Below are 22,068 nucleotides of genomic sequence, written 5' to 3'. Positions count from 1 at the left end.
TATGCATCTGAATTTTAGCAAGTAAATAAGCCATACTTTCAGCAGAAGAAAGCCTGCAGTCAATAAGCTTCTCTGACGGTCTGTGAAGCTTCAAGGACCGAGTTCGAGAAAAAAAAAAACATTTCACCTTGTTGACACGGGTTGACATTGTGGTTTTGTTTCATGCTGCCTGGCAGCCAAGCAAAGGAGAGAAAAGTCAGAGGACGTTACGATGTATTTTGAAATGGAAGGAATTACCATATTCACAAAGAGGAGTGGACGCGTCCATCTCAGCAATGCTTCTTCATTTTATCCTCAGAGGTCTTCTGGGAGGGCATCCCAGGAGGGGGATGCTTCTCTGCAAAACCCAGGAGAGAGAGGAGCGAGTGTTGCTCGTACACTGTTGGCCAAGGAGGGGCTGCAGTCTAGGATTGGGAGAAGAGAAAGGGAATCCTTGACCACCACAGTATAAAGTAGGCTCAGGGTAGGACCCGTGCTTGAGCGTCTGCACTCATCTACACGTGGATTGGCACAAGCACGCCTGCACAGAAGTGTGAGCAGTATACTGCACACATACCGCCTGTCTCACCAAAAGCCAAGAAATCCCCTAGCTAGCTGTGGCTCCACAGGTGGGATCTCCTTGCTCTTGCCCACGGCTTTGTGTTTCATGACCTCACTCTGCATTTCATGCATGTGCCATGGTGACCGTCCCCAGAAAGCCATTTCCTGGAGTTGGGTCTTGCTTCTCCTGGAAGGAAGCATTTATCCCTCCCCCTGCAATTGCTTCAGAGTCCCACCTAAAGTATTTCTTAATGAGGAGGTGGGCTCTTCTTCCTTTGCTGCTACCCGGGTCTCCGTGGCACTGGAAATGCAAGTCACTGGCCAGGGCCATCTCTTCTCAAGCTCAATGTTTGAAATGCCATTTGCCTGCTATTCGGTATGGGTTTGTCTTTCTGCTCTGAGAGCAACCATGGGAGAGGTCACAGGGCTTGCCCTTGTTTTAGGAGGAAGCATGACATCCAGGTCTGGGATGGTCAGCTCTGCAAATGCCATTGGCAAATGCATTTGCCCTGCAAATCCCATGGCTCTCTGGAGGTCAGCCCTGCAAATCCCATGGGCCCTGCAAATTCCATGGGCTCTCTGGAGGTCAGCTCTGCAAATTCCATGGGCTCTCTGGAGGTCAGCGCTGCAACTCCCGTGAGCCCTCTAAGGGTCAGCGCTGCAACTCCCGTGAGCCCTCTGGGGGTCAGCTCTGCAAATCCCATGAGCCCTCTGGAAGTCAGCCCTGCAACTCCCATGAGCTCTTTGGAGGTCAGCTCTGCAAATCCCATGGGCTCTCTCTGGAGGTCAGCCCTGCAAATCCCATGGGCTCTCTCTGGAGGTCAGCCCTGCAAATCCCATGAGCCCTCTGGAGGTCAGCCCTGTAAATCCCATGGGCCCTCTGGAGGTCAGCCCTGCAAATCCCATGGGCCCTCTGGAGGTCAGCCCTGCAAATCCCATGGGCCCTCTGGAGGTCAGCTCTGCAAGTCCCATGGGCCCTCTGGAGGTCAGCTCTGCCTGGCAGGATCAGACATCTGTGCCCTTGGGCAGCCTCTGGCTTTGGAGAGTGGAGCCCCTCATGCCCACTGGACATGAGCCCCTCAAGCATGACCATCAGGCTTCTTGCTCAGTAATTTTTAAAGAGTAAAGATTGGAATTGCTAACGCCGAGCCAATACGAGGACTCCTGTGTGGCTAAAGACACAGGCACCTTATGGCCACTGGGGACTTGAAGTCAGAACCCTGTAATCGTCCAGCCTCCCCTGTCTTGTATGGGTGACGCTATTAAAGTTACCTATTGTCTGTACCTCCATGACTCCAGCTGACCCATTTGCCCACCAGTTGGACACGCTGCACACTTGCTGTGGTCGGCCCTGGACTCTGCTCTCGGCTATCTTCCTTTTAATTGCTTTGCTCTTACAGAGTCACCCTTATCTTCAACAATGCATTTTTAATTGTCCCTTAAGCGGATCTTGATTTTATGTGTGTGCTGCAGGTGTGCACATCTGGAAAGCCTGATGTAAATCACTGTTTCAGAAAAATCCAGTGATGGGGCAGCAAGCGTAAAAGAAAAATGTGCACCGTGCATGTTTTCCCTTCTCTTTGGCTCCTATGTGAGTTTCCAGTAAAACCGAAATTGTGACAAAGTAGTCCGTTTTCTGCAAAAACGAGTTTTTGCATCCTTAGCCCGTAGGTGTAAAGACTACAGAGTAGGGGATGGAGAAGCATTAGTGGGGGGAGGTCACCAGAGCAGGAACAAGGCACGTCTGGTGATTCAAACAAACGTTTTGCTGTAATATTTAGTTGGAAATGCATTGTGTAGAATATTGATTCTGGTTCTCCAAATTAATTTAGTTCATAAATCATTAACCTCTGGGTTTCATAAACTCTGTAGCAGCGTTACCGTCTTTAGAGAGCCCAAAGCCTAATTTCACGTTCTCGGGCTTGGATGGATATTATGTTACCTTGAATTTACATCTCAAATTAAAATGAATCGATTGTAACGCTGTTTTATAAATCATTTTCATAAAGAAAATAACATCATCCATTATCAAGGAAATCAAGTCTCAATTAATTCAAACAGGATTAATAAAACATGTGGGTGCATTTTAATAAAACGAATGATAGCCACAACCACCAGCTGGCGAGTGAGAAACCTTGATCCGCCAACGGCAGCTAACCCGTGAAATCATTTGGTGATATTCTGGCCACTTACTGAAATGTTTTACGCGGATGGATGAGTTTGCTGGGAGGCATTTTTATGATGTGTTGTTTACAGGTGAGAAAGTGAGGTTCGGGGAGGTTGGGTGGCTTGGTGTGTGATTGCCAGCAGCCAGGGTGCCGCACCCCCACCACGGAGCCTGCAGGGAAAGGTACCGCTGAATTAGTCGGGCGGTGGACTGTGCGCTCCCCTCTACTGCACATGGTCCACGAGACAGGCCCGCGTGATGGTGTAACTTCCGGCTCCTTGATTCTAAGATGCCACCAAATCCCATGCTCCCGAGTCGGCCTCTGATACCGTAAAGACATCTCTGTTCAAAATAAGACTCCAGATGCAGAAAACATGCAGCTGAATGTCGACGTGGACAGTACAGGAGTGTTGCGGGTGGTACTTGCTCTGCCTTCGGTTAACCAGTTTAACACATTTAATCTGCTCCTTAAATATTTCCTGGCAGGAAAAGAAGAGATGTATCAGGACTCAGGATGGTGAGTTAGAGCGGTGTTCAGACCTGATTGCGCTGAATACCAATGTGTGTATTTGAGAGCTGAGGTCAGGATTCGGGTCAGGAATACACCTGAACACCTGTTGCTTGTAGGTCAGGACCCCGTTAGGGCTCGTCCGAAGATCAGGTGCGATGGCCCCGCTGCAGGGGTCGATCCTTCGACCTGCTTGAATTAGTGGGATTAATGAATCAGATTCCGTGAAGTCATGAGTTTAGAGCACGGAGCCTGGTGCCTGGCACGCCCAAAGTGCTCCACGAATACTGCTTGCTATGATTATTATCATTTCCCAGATATGTCAAACATCTTTCTTGCAACGGGCATATGATGCCTCGTAGTCAACGCGACCTTCAGTTTGCCTGGGTGCAACTCCCCTGCAATGTCTGCGTGACTCTAGGGCGAAGCGTTGGTTTGACGGGGAGATAGATCTCAAGCTCTTAGGAATAGCTCACGGATGAGAAAAAGGTCTGTGATGGAAAAAAAAACATGAATTCACAGGATCTTGTGTATTCTCTCAATGTCATGATTGATGCTCTACCTCATATTCGAGATGATCCTCACAGCCCCCAGAAGAGCCCGTCTGCCCAGAGCCTCGGTAGGAACCATTGAGCTACCCCTAAGAGCTTGAGCTGGCCCCGTAAGGAGGTGCGTGGTGCAGTGTTAGCCCAGGAGGGCTTGAATCTCTGATTAACGTGCAGGATCAGTGAAAGGAAACATAATTTGTAATTTTGCACCTTCGTTTTTATAGATGGTGGAACCCAGTGTCACCTCCCCCCCCCAAAAAAAAAAAACACAAAACAACCAACCTACAACCTCGTGCTAAAATAAAAGTGAGTGTGGATGGTGTGGTTGAGCATCACAAATAAGAATTCTGAAAGGTTTAGTTTTCTTGAAACTTGTCCTTCAGCTCTGCAGGTTGTCTGCACACAGCCCAGCTCACAGAGGGATTTCAGGGCAGCGCCCCCTCTCGTGAGATTTTGCAGAAGTCCTGGCTGCTGTATTTCCAGAGCATTGTGTTGACTTTGATCCGAGGGCGGGCCATGGGGGCATCTGGGCAAGCTTGCACGCCACGGCAAAGCCTGGGTGACCCCCCAGGGCAGGTTCAGCGGGTGGCCGGTGGCTGTTCAAAAGAGCAGAGGACTTCCCCAGAATCCCCAAACCTGATTTTGCAGCAGTCGGTAGAGTGCAGGCAGGACGATGGCATCGCTGGGTCAAGAGGGGCAAGGCCGTGTGCTCACGTTGAGCGGAGCCCATCAGAGGCTGCCCGGGTCAGCCCGTGCACCTGCGATGCGTAGCACCCTCGTGGAGCAGTGACCTCAGGCGCTCACTCGGAGTGGCCTCCTCTGGGCTCACAGGCACGCCGGCCTTGGGTTTCCTCTCACAGACGTGCGTGACTCCACTGAACGGACGCAGCAACACCGTCGTCATACGTGCCTGTGCCTCGTCGATGCAGCAGAACACTGGTGAGCTCTCTGAGAATGAGAACTGGCTGGAATCATTCAGATCATTTCCAGCAAATGCGATACCCTGGGGAAAAAAATAAAAAATTAAAAAAATAAAAGAAAACAAAACAGCAACACGGGTTATTATTAACCCGGGGAGATAGCGGAGTAGAACCGTGAAGGCACCCCAGATGGTGGGAGCAGATGCAGGTGCAGGGGATAAATCACACGTGACGACTGTGATGAGGGCAAGGACAGGTTTAATGGAGGGAATCACAACATTATCACAACAACCAGGTACAGCTCAAAATAAGGCTGCGTTTCCGGGAATCGGTGTGAGCTCAGGCAGGAAGTAACTGGAGCGAGAAGCGCCGGCAACGCGGGCCGAGAAGGGGTCACCTGTGCAAAAGCGGCGTTAAAATCCCAAGGCTTTTCCGTTTCTGAGCTGCCCTGATCATCCTGAGTCCACGTTATTAAGTTTATTTCCTGGGAGGAAAAGTCAGGTGTTAAATTGAAAATGTACCCAAATCTCATTCTTGTTGGCAGTTCTTGCAATCCCTAAAATGCTAAGCACGTCCTTTTATTATACATCGGCATTCATTTAACGTTCAGTCACACATGCACGTTCTTCTAAAAGTATGGTCTTCGGACAGGTGTCATTTAGGAGCGTTTTAGAAATTCCGAGTCCCACCGATATACTGAATCGGAGGCTTCCTGTTAGCGTGGTTCCCAAGGTGATAAATCAACCCGTTAAAATTGGAAGAACACTGACGTGTGATATGAATGCGCTAGGGAACCTGTGTCCTGCGTACAAGGTCTTGATTATTATGTGGGCGATGACCCAGAAGAAGGAAGAACAAAAGACCTACGTGCGTGCCCGAAGCAGCCCAACCAGTGCCTCGGTCTCACGTTGGCCTACCTTGCCAAAGCTCTTTGCAACACGGGTAGGCATGTCTTCTAAACATGTTTGGAGTGAAATCGTCTTGTAACCCTAGGAGACGTGAAAGTCCGCGAGGTAATTAAAGGGTGATCCCCAACTTAATGGATATGGTGAGTCGGATTGAATCGAAATCAGACAAGATCTGGCATTGGATGCGTCCGTGTAGATCTCACCGGTGGCCAGGGAGAGCGTCCTCCTTGGATTAAAAGCCACCAGAAAAAATAAATAAATAAATAAATAAATAAATAAATAAATAAATAAATATAAAAATAAAAATAAAAATAAAAAAATAAAAGCCGCCAGAGGGATCGTTCCGTGGCTCCTCCATCACGCGCGTGTGGCAGGCATCCTCGCCCGCAGCATCACTTGCTGGGGATGACGCGTGGGCCCCCTTTCTCTGGCCCCGTTGGTAGCACAGACAGGGAGCCAGCCTTGTCTCATCACTCAGGCATGGGTATGCAACACCGGCTCGAGTTCACCCGCTCGCCCCGTTTCCTCGGTGTCCGAAATCATCCTGCACGTTCAGGACTTCCTCGGACCTCGACGTGCCGGTGCCATGTGAGTCATGGAGACCCAGGCAGCATTTCAGGCAATACCCGAGTTAGATCTGATTCTAAGGCAAAATGCTACAACTTCTATTTAACTGTTACAGTGTTTCACTAGCTTCTCTCTAAAAATACCCTCAACTAACAAGTGATAGGTCATAAGAAAAAACATCGAGTCCTCCCCCGCCCCACCCCTGCCCCACACACACACTCCACAAAAGCCAACACATCATATTCGTATCTCTGGTGAGTTAAGGAGAGCAGATTAATAATCCAATCTCAGAAATTTTATTTTTGGTCATATACTGTTTTTTTATAGGTAAGCTTTTGAAGTTGATTGTTTTTTGTTTGTTTTTTTTTTTTTTTTTTTTTTTTTTTTACTTTTTTTGTTTGTTTGTTTTTGAAGTTGATTTTATACTGTAGGTAAGTAAGCCATAGGTGTTCTTCAGATGCTTCATCTGTGCGGTCTCTTGAGCTCCATGTCATGGAGAAGTTGAGGCCCGAAGTGTTGGAAATCTTGACCATTTGTTTCGGATGGAAGTACTAGGTCAAGTTTACCTGCATTCGATGGGCACTGCTTCCAGTTGGAGACAGTAAATCTATTTGCACATTGACCGATCATGTCCTGACGTATGGGATGTTGGCTGTGCTTCTGATCTTACATAAGCTAACAAAGAATTGCCTTTCTATGGCCACTGACCGCCAGATTTCTCTGTGCCAGCCAAGAACAGGTTCAGGAGAGCACGAGGACACAGGTTAAAGCTAGCTTTCTAGAACAAGGCCAAGCATTGCGCAGTCCTAGCCGCCACCAGGTGCTACAATTAGGTGCTCTCATTTATCTTCAGATTCTGACCTCAGCGGGACGATCGAGTCCCATTAACCTGTTGATCAGATAAAAGACTTAGTAAAATAGTTTTATGGGGACTCTTTAGGGTTTCCTCATGTTCCCTGGAGCCAGGGAAGGTGGAAATTTTAATTATTCATGTTGTGTGGCTGCTTGGGTCATTTTTTTCCTTAATGAGCACAATGCCTCCAAAAGGGTAAAATAGTTTGTTCACAGCGCTTTTTCTCCAGTATTTCATCTGAGCTGAGCTACCTTGTGGAAGAGAAAGCCAAAGCAGCTGAAATCACGAGTCTTCAATTAGGCAAGCCCATTTTTTTTAAACTCCGTTTTAAGAGCTAAGGTGCATTGAGCCGTCATAGTGTGGCCAGTCCTGGGCTGTGTTGGATGCAGTTCTCCTCCTTTGTGCTTCCTGGCAACACATTCACTATTTTACATGATCATCTGGGACGTAGAAGCAAAAAAACGCCACTGAGCAAGCTGGGAAAATAGGATTCGAACCAAATTGGCTCCTACTGGGAGCCAGGAGACAGAGCCTGAGCACTTAGTTCTCCATGGGAGCTGCTCTCTGGGGCAAGACCTGGAATCTGGCGTGTGCATTGGGAAGTTTTCAGTGTCCTGCGTGGAAGATCACTGCCTGATTCCCAACAGTGGTTTCACACTCGTTTGTGCAGTGAATAAATGGAACGAAGGGACGCTGCTGGATCTAGGCTTCCTCTGGAAGCCACGTTCACACCTGGAGAAGGAAGGGGCCAGGTTTCTGCGTTTCCAAGGTGTGTCCTTTCCGCTGACAAAAGTCTGAAGTTCTTCTTTTTGATAAGCCCCCTCTGTTGTCCACAGTTAAAATAACAAAGTGCTCTTGGAATGGCTTATTTCCTGTATTTGTTTCATTCAGGGAACAATGTGAGAAAGCTTTGGGAAGAACACATTTCATTTATAAGCTCTCCTGCAGCCCACCGTCGGTAATTCGAAACTATCATCCTGGACGAATTGGTATCATTACACCTTGAGAACCTGCCGGAAAAATCATATTTGTGGACCTCTGACTCGCGATGTACCGCGCAGAAAAAAAAAAAAAAAAAGAAAGAAAGAATACACCAGCATTTGCTCTCACGGGAGATTTCCGTTCGGAATTTTTAGGAGAGAAATAGGTTAGACCTTCCTGGGATCAATCTTATGAAAACTTAAACAGTTAATGGGCTTGAGGCCTTATAAATGAGATTCTGACATAAGACCTAAACTGTATGGGATCGAGAGTGCTTTTTTTCCCAAGGAGGAAAGAACTCAAAGGAAATCAGAAACCTGACAGTTTCTGCACAGATTCGGCCAAATATTCCACAGTTTGTGCATGCCTAACGGCCTCAGCTAAATTTCCTTGTATCAATCCCAGCCTGGCTGTATGGGGAACGTTTGATCAAAAAGATGAAGTCATGACTCTAGGCAACGAATGAGAAAAATTGAGGGGGACTAAGTGAGTATCTTATGACGATCGTTTGGAGTGCCGGGATTTGGAGGAAATCCCCAGGGCGGGTGGCGAGCTGAGATGGGGAAAGACGTAACATGCATCTCAGTAGAAGGAGTCTGGGTAGCAAGTGCACCTGCAGGCTCATCCGGAGATGGGAAGAGCCGGCCTGGGAATCGGTAGGCAGGGGCTGCAGCTGGCTTGAACAAAGAAGACGGGTCTCCAGGAAGCTCTGAGGGCTTGGCTGCTCAGCCATGCCCCAGCCTGTTCCCTAATCTCTTTACTGTTTCCATAGCTCGGCCTTTTCCAGAACATCATGTGGTTGGAATCGTATAGGAACTACCTTTTCAGATTGGCTTCTCCCACTTGACAACATGCATCTCGAGTTCCCCCCATGTCTTTCACGGCTGGATGGCTCGTTTCTCATTAGTATGGATAACATTCCATTATCTGGTGTGTTAATACCTCATCCCATCACCTCCTGAAGGGACGCCTTGGTTGTTTCCAAGGCTGTGGCAATTATCAATAAAGCTGCCATAGATATTTCCGTGCAGGTCTTGTGTCTACAAAAGTTATCATGGATGGCACGTTAAAAAAAAACTTTCTTCTGAATAAATGAAAGGTGAATTATATTTGAAGTGAAGGTGCACGGTTGCACACCCTATTGCAAAGTACTAATTACAACACAAGGGAGTAAAACCTTCAATCGTCTGCTAACTGCTTAATCTGTATCATTTTACTTAGAACTTGTATGAGTCAAAAGGGCATTTTTTCCTTCAAAGTATAAGTGCGGGTTATATCGTCTTATTTCTTCTATCTATTTCAACTCATTAAGTTAATTACCATATTCAAAATGATACAGCTGAAATTAGTGTTAGAGCCAAATATCCCCAAGCACACAGGTGATTTGCTTTGCTGTACCAAGTAACACCACAATCAGTGTCTGCCTGATAATGATTTATCATGGGAGACAAATCTAAAATGGCCCTCATGCATCTTTTTCCTTGGTTCTGAGTATGACATTTATGTATATGGTGTGGCTTCTTGGAATGTTTATTATATGAGTTAAAAAATTGAGAACGATTGAACATACCATAGCCGGTGGCATTTGCAATCAAATAGCAAAAATATGTCTTGTAACAAATGACTTGGGTTTTGCTTTTGCTCCGGAAATCATCTGTGCCACCTCCATGGAGGGTTGAGTCTGCAGCCCAATGCCCCCTCTTCTGGACCACATTGGTGAAGTTGCAGCCCCAAAGTAGAGGCCCTGTCCCAACTGGGACGTGACCTACGTGCTTGGTAGGATGTTCCCATATCCATGTATCATTCCTGCTGCAAGGGATACCTGGCATCCTTGTAAATTGTCAGTTGCTGGGGTTATCCTGCAGTAATGAGGTGGGTTCCCACCCCACACCAAATCGGGTTCCTGTGTCCAAACTAATGATGCCACACCTACAGCAAGAGTCTGCAAAATGTGACTCACATAATGAGGCTTTCTGAGGGCGAGTACAGTAGCTCCCAGGCTGGTCTGAAAATAGCTTGCGGGCAGCAGGAAAGGAGACCGACCTTTCATGGTGGGAGGAGGCAGGAATGGGGTGGAGCATTGAGGGGGAGGCTGCTATAGCTTGAATCTCCCTCTCACAGGTGCTGCAGCGGGCAGCACCCGGGCTTTCTTATTAGCTTGTCGGGCACAAGTCAGTTGAGGACTGGTGAGGCTTGAGAACTCTTAGCAGTCCAACATGAAAAGCGGAGTCAGACCCTAGCACCTCAACCAGAGTGTAACTGTACGCCTTAGCTGATGAAATTAAACCAGCGGCATACGAGTATATGGGTCTCTGTGGAGATCACGAATTGTATTTTTTTCTGGATTGACCGTCATTTACTTCTGATCTGACAGCTGACAACAGCTTCCCAATCAGACAGTCCATATTTCAGCCTCTTCTGTCTTCAACCGACTTCTATTTTTTTTTCTAATGGAAAATTCAAGCATAAATCGAAGTAGACAGAAAAGCACAATAAAATTGCACTTGTCGTTGATGTGCAATTACTAGCCACGAACTCATGCCCAGTCTTGTTTGGTCTGTACCCCCATCCTCTCTTTCTTTCTTCCTGTACTAATTTGAAGACAAGCGGTTATTGTATGGTTTTGTTCAGGAATATTTCAGTGCATGTCTCTAGTCCCCCCACCCCATGTCTTGTTTACTCCTCTGTGATTCTCATTGAGTCTGTCCACCTAACTGTATCAGATTTGAGAGCCTGACATTTGGAATAACCTTTAACCCTTACTTCTTGGGCCTTCAACTTCCTAATATGGGAGTTTGAGCAAGTGACCATTCTTACACTGTTGCTCCCAGCTGAGAAACGAAGCCTACACTGTTTACTCATGGGGTTCCATGTGGTCTAAATAAGAGAGTGTGTAATAAACTCCTTTGCAGGCAGAGTGCTCAGTAGACGGGACCTTTACTCTTACTGCTTTTGTTGAAACTGGGATTGTGGGGCAGCCTGGGTGGCTCAGCTGTTAACGCGTCTGCCTTCAGTCCAGGGCGTGATTCTGGAGACCCGGGATCGAGTCCCACGTCAGGCTTCCTGCATGGAGCCTGGTTCTCCCTCTGCCTGTGTCTCTGCCCCTCTCTCTCTCTGTCTCTCTCTGTGTCTCTCATGAGTAAATAAATAAAAAATCTTTAAAAGGGCAGCCCCGGTGGTGCAGCGGTTTAGCGCCGCCTGCAGCCCGGGGAGTGATCCTGGAGACTCGGGATCGAGTCCCACATCAGGCTTGCTGCATGGAGCCTGCTTCTCCCTCTGCCTGTGTCTCTGCCTTTCTCTCTCACTCTCTCTGAATGAATAAATAAATAAAATAAAAATCTTAAAAAAAAATCTTTAAAAAAAATTGGTATTATGTTAAAATGTTGCTATGTGGTGTGGTACACAGTGTTGAGTATGGGGAATATGATGAGGACAAGAAAAAGGAAACAATAATGAAGATTGTTATTCAGAACAGGTAGCTCTACTATATCTGGTAGTATCTACTATAAGTATTAAAAGAGGGCATTCATTGTAAAATATTTGTAGACCTGTTCACATAAGAAGAGCGAGGGTGCCTGGGTGGCACAGGTGGTTAAGCATCTGACTCTTGGTTTTGGCTCAGGTCATGATCTCAGGGATTGAGTGCTGCATCAGGCTCTCTGCTCAGCATGGAGTCTGCTGGGATTTTCTCTCTCCCTGTCCCCACCACCTGCTTGTGCTCTTTCTCTCTCTAATAAATACATGAATCTTTTTTTTTTTTTAAATAACATTGATGGTTTGGTGTTTTGCACTGAATAAGAGAAACTGATAGGCTTCTCTACATCCTCAGGACCATAGGGCCTTCTTCTAAGTGGCTCATGATCTATGGGCCTGATTCTTCCAGAATGCCTTCTCATGTCTCTGTACAGAATCACTGCATGATGCCTAGAGTTTCAAAGGATGCTTGTAGATGACACTTGGTTCAATGACTAAACCTTCTAGGCTTTCTGATTACATCGCATCCCCTGTTGGGATCAGTGTGGGGAGAGCTGTGACATACGAGACCATTTCCTTCCTATCTTAAGACAAGTCGAGGAGAGCAAATGATCATCCTTTCTTTTGTAAATATGGACCTATGTTAAAATTGAACATTTCTCCCCTTCAGGGCAGATCCTGAACGTCCTAGATGAATTGAAACTGGCCAATAACACCCTTGTCTACTTCACCTCGGATCAAGGAGCGCACGTAGAAGAGGTGACCACCAAAGGAGAAGTTCATGGAGGAAGTAATGGAATCTATAAAGGTGAGGAATCTGTGAAGCAGGGAAATGCCGACATTAGTAAGCTCTGGCCTCCCAGCTCACCCGTTGGTCACCTTGGCCTTGACCCTTGAGTTTTGATGTTGTCCTCCTGCCACTTTCTGATATATAAGACATCACTGTGCGCCAGGCATTGAGCAGGGAATGACCATGTTGCCATTTCTGTTAGGTTCCCGAGGAAATTAAAAGCATGCATTCTATGTCCAGACATTAGAATAAGGCCATTTTCACCCAGTGTAAATGCGACCTCACATTGGATAGCTGGTTAAAACAGTAAATCCACATGTATTAGTTTCTTGTTGCTGCTATAACAAAATAATACCAACTTCTGCTTCAATCAACACAGTTTGTTAACATATTATTCTGGAGGTCTAAGCTCTGAGAAGGGTCTCACTGGTCTAAAACCAGGGTGACACCTGAGCTACATCCTCCTGCAGGCTATGGGGAAGCATTGGTTTCCTTGTCTTTCCTGCTTCTGGAGGCCACCTGCATTCTTTGGCTAATGACCTCTTCTTGCATCTTTAAAGCCAACAGTGCAAACTCTCCAGACCTCCCTCTGTCTCTCTGACCTCTGTTTCTATAACCCTGTGTCCTCCACTCACTCTAACATATGCCTCCGTAAGGACTACTATGATTCTATCTATCCTACCCAGATTTGCCCATTTCAGAGCTGTTAATCCTATGTGCATAGTCCCGTAGACACTGGTTCTCAGGGATGAGGATGTGGCTCAGGTCGAGGCTTGCCCACCTCAGTGTGCAGCAGCGTTTTTGGCTCATGCTTCATTCCTAACACAGCCTCAGCAAAGCCACCACCATGACCAATCAGCCTAGTCATTGAGGATATTAGATGATCAAAAGTAGATCAGATCTGGCTACTGACCGCTGGTTGCTTGTAGCACGTACACAGTGTGAATACAAGACATACGTAACAACTAATCATGATAGAATGTGACCCATTTCAGAGACTTAGATGAGAGGGCCAAAGGGTCATATCAGTGCTAAGGGTTAGGCCACCCACCTAAATGTGCGGTGGGTGTGGGTTTTTGCACCATGGGGCAGGAGAAGTGGAGGTGACCGTCGTGAACCTTGGCGTCCCAGCTGGTGGGAGCCACCTGCATAAGGCAACGATAGGCATAAAACATAGAAAAGCAGGTGACTCTAAAATTTTCCTAGCATAAGGTGATAAAGTGCTTTATTGCCCCTTTATAGTCTCTCATATGGGTGTTTCAGAGATTCCCAGGGATGCAGGGAATCCGACCTTATCTCCAAAGATATGAAAGGATAATAAATGGGATATTTCCATCCGTTAACTGGTTTAGAAATATTGATTGGGGTGTGTATCGAGCCCTGGGCCTGAGGCAAAAATAAATACAAAATATGGTCTCATAAATATACGATAAATATAAAACTCAAGGTCAACCGGTGGGTGGGTGGTTGGGTGAGTGAGTGGGTGGGAGCAGAAGCCTAGACCAGGCAATTTAATATTTACAGGCACAAGACATAGTGATGCATACAGCAAGGAGAGCCCCTGGAGGCCCCGGGGGCCCCGGAAATGTTTCCAAAGTGGGCACGGCTGGAAGCAGGCAGCCACGTGCGTGCTTGCTCTCCTGCTCTGCCTCTAGCTCTTTATGCCCTGCCAGCGCTCCCCCACGTTAGTGCTCGGACTGAGAAGCAGCACATGGGTCACACCGTGTCACAGAGCAGCGGGGCCGAGAGGGCAGCGTGTTCTCTATCCCGAGGGTGGCATAGCTTGGACCTCGGTTTACACCTTCGTACGCGTGTCTGCCTGCTTGTAACTTCTGGGCACCTCGGGGCAGGGACCTTTCTTACCCTTTTGGCTCCCCAGAAGCTAGGACAGAAGGGTTCCTGGCCCGCAGCGGCCCGGATGACCCTGCAGGGATGTGCTACCTCGCGGGGTGGGCACGCGAATGCTGTTTGTCGCGGGTCAGGCGAAGGAACCAGCGTGTGTCACCTGCGCGGGGTTAACCGTCCCGGGCAGCCGCCCTGTCGGCCAGCCGTCCCTCTGCTTACCGCCTTATTTTAGCCTAGGGAGAAAACTTACAGTCCCATATAGTAAGATTAGCTGTATCCGCTGTATTTCAGGGAGGTTATGGCCTGTGCCGAGAGAGCTGTTGTTATTTTATTGTAGAGATGACAACGTCTCTAAAGACGGAGTTACAGGTCGCATTGCATGCACGCGGTCACCTTTTCATTTATTCTTCTGCTGAAGGCCTGTGACGTTCCCAAGTAGGTCAGCAGCTGCCGACCAGACACATTCGTAAATCACAGTAATGGAAGCGGTTACAAAGCGATACGTTATTTAAGAAAGTCACACCTATGACTGCTGTGGGGCCTCGTTCGGGGAGATGACCAGATGACCGCCTGCTGAGGGATCTCGGGATGCCTTATGAGCAAGAGGAGGAGGTGCTGTTAGCATTTTGCTTCGACAGTGGACTCTCGAAGATATCAGCGGTGTGGGTCAGAAAGAGCGTGTCAAGGGTCCCAAACGGTGGTCGCAAACCAAGGTCATCCTACAGTCCCAGCAGCATGTCAGGAGCTACTGTGTGATTTTCTTTTTTAAAAGAAACATATTGGATGTGTTAGCGATGTTTCACTATTTTGCTTGAGTGCTAGAAATACCACCAGTGTGTGACACTGTATTAATATCTCGGCCGCTACTCTGTTGCAAAGCATTATCCCTTTGTCAGATTTAGTTGAAATCAGGCTCACAGTGCAGCATCGTTAAAATGCGCTGCCCCTAAAGAAAGATGCGGTTTCCTTCTAGCGGCAGGAAATGACCCAAGACTCTTCTCAATGTCACATCTCGTTTTGTAAAGCTGCAGACTCCCAGCACACTGGCACATAGAGGAATCACGCTGTTTAAACTCCCTGATCAAAAAGAGCATCTTTTTCTGAGCAGTTAATGATTTTTACTCTCCATCAAAACCTCTCGAAAAGATGTGTCACGTCTAAGCTGGTGCTTGTGCCGTGTCACCCAGTCAAATCTGCTTCCCTAATGAAATCTGCGGGTGAATTTGATAGAATGGCTACAGTTAAATCACCCTTATCCGGGACTCCACACGATCTTCCTTTTAATCACAGGGACAGAAGATCCCTGCGGTAGTGTTCATTTGAAAAAAAAAAACAAGAATTTAAGATTACAGGGGTGAGGGAATAGTGACACCATTAATACCGTCTCTCATTTTTTTTAAAAAAAGGAAATGTGTTTGCAGCATGAATTTCTTGTTTAGATCTAGAGGTGGGTAAACTGTGCCGGTCGAAAGGCTGTTGCATAAAAGGAAAGGGAGAGATAGAAGTAGGGTCCGGCGTGGACTTTGAATATGACTCTAGTGAATTTGTAGCAATCTTGGCAGTGTCTTCATCCTCACGGCTCCTGAAATATTTACTTCTGAGAACCTCCTAAGTCAATTTTCGTTCCACTGACCACATGTCAACCTAATACAACTAGTCTACCAAGAAATAATCCGTGTTTGCACATAAAAATTCAAGAAGCATGGGCTCCATGAGCGTGTTTAGTTAACCTGACAGTGTTCCCATACTGAGGTATTAGGATTTTCACCAAGAGCAAGATAAATAAATGAACAACAAAACACCATAACGTTTACATTGGCCTGTGACCGCTTATAGCTGTTAAATGTAAAAATTTCACCAGGGCTGTTAAAATATTGAAACTGTGCACGTTGCTAATTTGAGAGTGGGGATTAGGCATCAGTGCTTTAGGGGAACAGGGGGTTTAGGATCTCCGTGCGATCCTCAGCTGTCTCCAGGAAGCACAGACTGTGGCTCTCAGCTTCTGTGACTGGACCCCGGGCAGGTGTCGGGTCTGCTCACATGAGACAGGAGGAGGAGTCCTGAAAAGGCCGTCTTCATTCTACACCCCCCACCCCCGGATCAAGGCAGTTTAACCGGAGCTCAAAGCAATAGTCCTACAAATTGCGGTTCTCGTGTGGAAGCTGCAACTGGCCCCACTCAACCTCAGCTGATGTCTAAGTCAAGGTTTGAAGCCCTTGGGGTGCTTCTTGCAGAGATAGGTGTAAGCAAACTCATGGAAGCTTCCTCTCAACCTGCCGGTTCTGGCTCTTTTTCCTTCTTTGACCTGCCTCTCAAAGGTGGGGACCTCTGGGGCTCTGTCCTGCACCCCCTTCTTTACCTATACATACACCCTACATGATCGCATCCAATCCCACAACCTCAGGCAGCATTTGAGTGCTGGTAACATGCACAGCCAGCCTCGACCCTGGCTGCGAACCCCAGACTCCTCCATCCAGCTGCCCGCATGATGCGGGATATGTAGGTAGATCTATCCTGATGAACGATCCACGGTAGAGATCATTTTCCCCAAGACCACATGTCTCACGGACTAACCGATCTCATTGATGTGCACCAGTCTTCACTCAGGGATTGAACCCCCAAAGCTGAGTTCTTTGAGCCCCCAGAGCCTCTTTCTTTGACCTGCCCTGGATCTTCTATTCCAACAGCATGTCCTATCAACCTTTCCTTCTGAGCATACCTGACATTGACCCACTTGTCTCATCTCTAGCCATTACAGCCTCCTCTAGGGCAGCATCACCTCCAAGTCATCTCCCCAGTGGGTTTCCAGGTGGTCTTCCAGGTGATCCTTCCTTATTGTCAAGCCGTTCTCGCCCAGGCACCTGGATGAGCTTGATAATCTCACGCTCACTGTACTGTATTGAGATTCCCAGAGCTGCCACAAGATGCATGCCTTACAAACAACACAGGGTTATTCCCTCTCTCACTTCCGGAGAGCATAAGTCCTAAATCAAGGGGTCAGCAGGACCGTGCTCCTTCTGAAGGTCTTCCAGGAGGATCTTTCCTTGCCTCCTGGGGGTCGTTAGCAATCCTTGGCTTTCTTTATCCTACAAACGCATCACCCCAATCTCTGCCTCCTCTGTCTTCACAAGGCTTTTCTTCCTTTCTTAAAACACTCTGCTGTATTCCCATCCACTGAGAATAAAATATGAATCCTGCACCTTGGTGGTACATGGTCCCACCATGACCTAGAAGTGCTCTATATTCCCCGTGCCTTTCTGGTTTGTTTTGGGGTTCCGAGACACTTTAATCCTATTCCCACCATAGGGCCTTTCCATTGGGCAGTTCCTTCTGGTAAGAAGCTCATCCCCTGGTGTTTGCTTACATGTGAGCCTTCCTTCACATGCTGTGTCTGTAGGATCTCCCTGGACCACTCAATTCAAAACTTCTTGTCCCTGCCACCAGATACTCAGCACAGCACCTTATTATCATTTCTTGTGCATCTGGTATGTTGTCTGATTATTAATCTGTGTGCTCATGATCTGTCTCCCTTCTTATAGTGTAAATCCTGGGGGAGCAGGGATGTGGGGTACCTTAGTCACCTCTCTCTTTCCTACGATAACCACACCATAGATGTTCCATAGACACTTGCTCAGTCAATAAGCCATGTCCCAGATTTCTCTTCCTTCTGCTCTCAGTACCACACCAAAGCATCTTCCACTCCCCTCGCCCCACAAAAATACCCTTCTTGAGCTGGGACCAGAATAACTTCCCGAATATTTTCTTATAGTTAAGCTTAGAGCTTTCTGCTTCTTTCTCAGAGCAGAAGAGTCTCTGTAGTGTTGGGAAGAGATCAGTTAGATTCTCTCTGGCTTCATTTCCATTCCTCTCTCCAACCAAGGTCACCCTGAAGGAGACTCTCCCCCTACCTCCCTTTCACTCTGACTAAAGGCAAGTCATAAATGTCAATGGAATGGATAAATTAACTCTATCGACGGTGTCTGCAGAAGCATATTTTTCCGAGCTGTTCAAGAATGTAGACTTTCCCCATGTGCAGAAAAACACTCAAAATTCCCTGACACCTGCGTGCCTGCGTCTGTACCTCTTACGAGTTGCTTCCTAGATTTGCTGGATTTGGCGTGTCTTTTCCTCGTGCAGTAACACAACTTTCACAGAGTAGTTGATGCGTTTGTTGCGGGAGGGAGAAAAAATAAACAGCAAGAGGGTCTGCTGGTTTATTAGAAGGTGGTTGTCTAATGTTCAGGTTCTGTCTTCAGATTTTGACAGGTGTTTTCTTCAGCTTCCCCAGAGTAGGCACAGATGCCCGGCCTTGCTGGTATGGGATTTAGTGTGCCGGGAGGCATCTGTGGCCTTTTCACCTTTGAAAGAAGATCGCGTGGTATCTTCATTTATGAGTGCCCTAGTTCAGTTATGTCCGACAATAAGCACTCATGTATTGACTCCATACATTATACCAGACATGGGGCTGGCTTCTAGGGCATAAAGGCCAAGGTTTAGGGTCTCTGACCTCTTGTAGCTCATAGTCTGATGTTGACGTGCGGATCTACAGAGAGAATTTCTGAATAACGAACTGCTAGGGGAACGCTCAGGAATGGACGGTGAAAAGTCGTCAGCCCAACCTGGACTTCGGAGAGCCTCCCAGGGGCAGATGACCTTTTGCAGGCTGATGTTTGTAAGTCTTGGCGAGGAGAGGAAAAGTGAGCAATTCATTTTAGGTGGGAGTGAGATGCTTACAGTGAGCACAGAAGCAGCTCGGTGTTGCTGGAGACGAAAGAGTAAACAAGGAGTTTCAGGTGCTGAGGCTGATGAGGTATCCCGCATCCAAGTTAACATGTGCGATAGGGATGTGTTAAAAATAACCATTGCCATTCGGGTAGTGCTTAAAATTGCATGTGAATTTCACCCAAATGCAGTATAAGAAAAGAGTAGAGTCGTGCAAACAAGACTGCGTACCCGCTCCCTCATGTTTAGAGCTAGAATAATATGATTGTTATTAGAAGAATATCATGAAGAAATGTTGCAAGGATTAACAACTCAGTGCATATGCAGAGTGTTTGCAAGTGCACCTAGTACATGCAAGGTATTACTGCCATCCATGAGAGCACAAGATCTGTGATGGCGCAGGCGTTGTTTCACTCTCTATCCACAGGACCTACAACACTGCCTCATATTTTCTGACTGAATACATACTTGAGCTTGGATTTGAAGGTTATATAGTTTGAGTACATGGAGACAGGAATGGGAGAACATGGCTACGTTGGTAAATCCAGTGGTGTTGGCTGCCGATTGGATATTGGGTTAGAGAAAAGAGAAGACATTCAAGATGTGTCTTGTGCTTTTGGCTTGCATGGTTGTGTAGATAGATACAGATTGTCTTTATGAATTTAGATTCAAGGGCAGAGAGCTGTGTTTTGTTGGGTTGTGGAGAGGTGTAGGAGATCGTTTGGTGTAGGAAGAGAAGACGATCTAGGACCAAGCTCCGAGGAACTTGAGATGGACAGTGATAATATCATAAAGACAACGTTGACAGAGAGATTTGTGAAATAAGAAAAACACCAGAAAAAGAAAAGATTTGGGAAGGGCATGCTCAGCTGACATGAGTGCTGCTAAAAAGCCCAGTAAGATGAGCACACACAGTCTATTGCATTTATCACCCACATGATGCTCACAGGTATGTTTTTGGTGGAGAGGCAAGGGGTAGCGGCCGATGGACGGAAGGGTGGGAAAGGAGGAAACTGTATCATGTTCTTTTGAGAAATTTGTGCAGGGAGGCAGGCTGTAGTAAGCAGGGCCTCGTCATGGGAGAGGTTGGAGCATATGTGATGATCTGGGGTAAACTTACATGGAGAACTTAGCATCAAGGGATGAGTAAGAAGGTCAAATTGCTGAGAAGATCAAGATTTATGGAAAACAGATACATTTCTCATTGAGGGCTGGTGTCTTCCTGGGGAGATGTCAACTCACATCAGAGTTTGCACAGGTCCAGTATGTGGGCAAGAGTGTGATGGACAATAGTGTGTCCGTGATCTGAGTCAACCAGTCAGGAGCACATAGATGGGGTGAGATTATTAAGTACCCGGGACACTGCAGTGCCATTCGGAATGATTGAGACGACCCACCTGAGCAGAGAAGAGAGCTGCAGAACGAGCAAAGCCTCACTGCCGAGACGGAAGGATTCCATTGCTCTGCTTTCATTTGGCAGAATGTATGGCCGTGATACCACAATGTTAAATACCGCAGTGTGGACACATGGTTGCAAAAGCTGTATCGGGGGGCAAGGTTCGTGATTGAATGACAGGTGTTTGATTTACCCACTTTTGAGCCAGAGCCAGTGGTAGTGATGCGGTGTAGTGTGGTCCATGCAGAGGGAGGCTGAGGTTGCGTGACAGAAAAGTGGGAGAACAGTGGGAAGGACGTGGTGGTGGTGCACATCCTGAACTCTGGGCCGGCAGAGAGTTGAGGTATTTCACGGTGATGAGCTCGTTGTCCTGGATGACATGCAAGGTGAGGGTCTCCTCTGAGTTTGGTAAGACTCTGGAGGACACAACTTCAGGAATGCAGTTGACAAGGGAAGTGAAAAGTCCTAGCAAAGTCGAAGGACAAAAAGAAGGTTGGAAATACGAATTTCTCAGCACGCTCATCTACAGGATAGTATTTTATTTTCCCCACCCATTCTGTTCATTGTTTAATCCATTATTCGGGGAGTCTGGGTGGCTCAGTGGGTTAAGCATCCGCCCTCGGCTTGGGTCATGGTCCCAGGGTAACTGCAATCGGGTCCTGCGTCGGACTCCCTGTTTGGCAGGGAATCTGCTTCTCCTTCTCCCTCAGCCCCACCCCTCTCTTCATGCTTTCTCTATCTCAAATAAATTTTTAAAAATCCATAATTTCATTCATTCAAGAACTATATTGGCCGCTGTAATTTGGACAGGATTATGCTGTGGCCGTCAGTTGATTAAGCAGTGAATTACAGTTTGTTTTCAAGCACCAGTGGTCCCGCTGGGATGATACGATGTGCACAGAATTGATTGTCAGGCATCCCATAAACAAGGGACTGGAAACATACCAAGGAAATGGACGGTAGGAAAACATCTCCTGCGGTGGTGGTGGTAGGAGGCTTCATTAAATAGGGAGGAACATCATGTTGTCCAGGCTTTCAAGGATGTGTAAAGCCATTTGGCGGTGGGGGAAAACCCTGGCAAAGCAGACATCCAGACACGGAACTTTCTAGAAGGCAAGAGGGGATGAGCTGTTTCCTGAGGACACTTGAGACTTGGCTCTACGAAGGTGTGATGTTATAGAGGTGGATCAGACCCAGGACGCAGTTTGCTGTATGTTCTTGGCCAAGACGCATATTTCAGTTCTTCATCTCGCAAGAGATATTATAAGAACGTGTTCAGTTGAGTGAAAAAAATATGTTGTTAGTAGAAGCCTCGTCGACATCTCCCCTCAACGGTGTAGGAGTGAGTGTCGTGGAATAAGATTTGGTTGCTGCGCTCACTGGACTGCACAATCTAAATTCGGTAACTCAGGGCAGGGCTTGGTGAACTGTGGCTTGAAGACTCCACAAGTGGAGCCCAATGCCTGATTTTACAAATATTTATTGAAACACAGCGGCACTCATTCTTTGATGTCTGAACACAGGACAGCGGAGATGAGTGTTGGGAAAGCAACCTCCAAACTAAGCTGTTTCCAACGTGGCACTTGAGAGAAGTTGTCCGCCAACCCCTTTGCAGAGGGGTTGGTGGTTTGAGGTCGTCCTTAAGGACTTACGCTTGACTCCTCAAGCTGTGTCAGGTTTTTTTGTTTTTTTTTTTTGTTTTTTTTTGTGTGTGTGTGTGTGTGTGTGTGTGTGTGTCAGTTCATTTTAAGAGTGTTTTCCTATGCTTTGCCCCTCTTTGGAGCCCTGACACCCGCAGACTGGTGCTCTTTATTTTGGCCTCACATTAGGCTAATAGAACCCAGATCCT

At 47.1% G+C, this 22,068-nt stretch overlaps 1 protein-coding gene across 3 annotated transcripts in view; it reads left to right on the top strand.

Annotated features, from left to right (window-relative positions):
- STS (steroid sulfatase) overlaps window positions 1-22,068 on the top strand; it is a 158,323-nt gene that overhangs the window by 85,442 nt on the left and 50,813 nt on the right. For all 3 annotated transcript variants that reach the window (XM_077890154.1, XM_077890152.1, XM_077890153.1), the window contains exon 7: window positions 12,137-12,274. In XM_077890154.1, coding sequence (XP_077746280.1) covers window positions 12,137-12,274 — 138 coding nt within the window. The remainder of the gene's footprint in view (window positions 1-12,136; window positions 12,275-22,068) is intronic.

This window comes from Canis aureus, chromosome X (assembly GCF_053574225.1).
Source record: "Canis aureus isolate CA01 chromosome X, VMU_Caureus_v.1.0, whole genome shotgun sequence".
NCBI lineage: Eukaryota > Metazoa > Chordata > Mammalia > Carnivora > Canidae > Canis > Canis aureus.
This window is presented reverse-complemented; position numbering and strand designations above follow the sequence as displayed.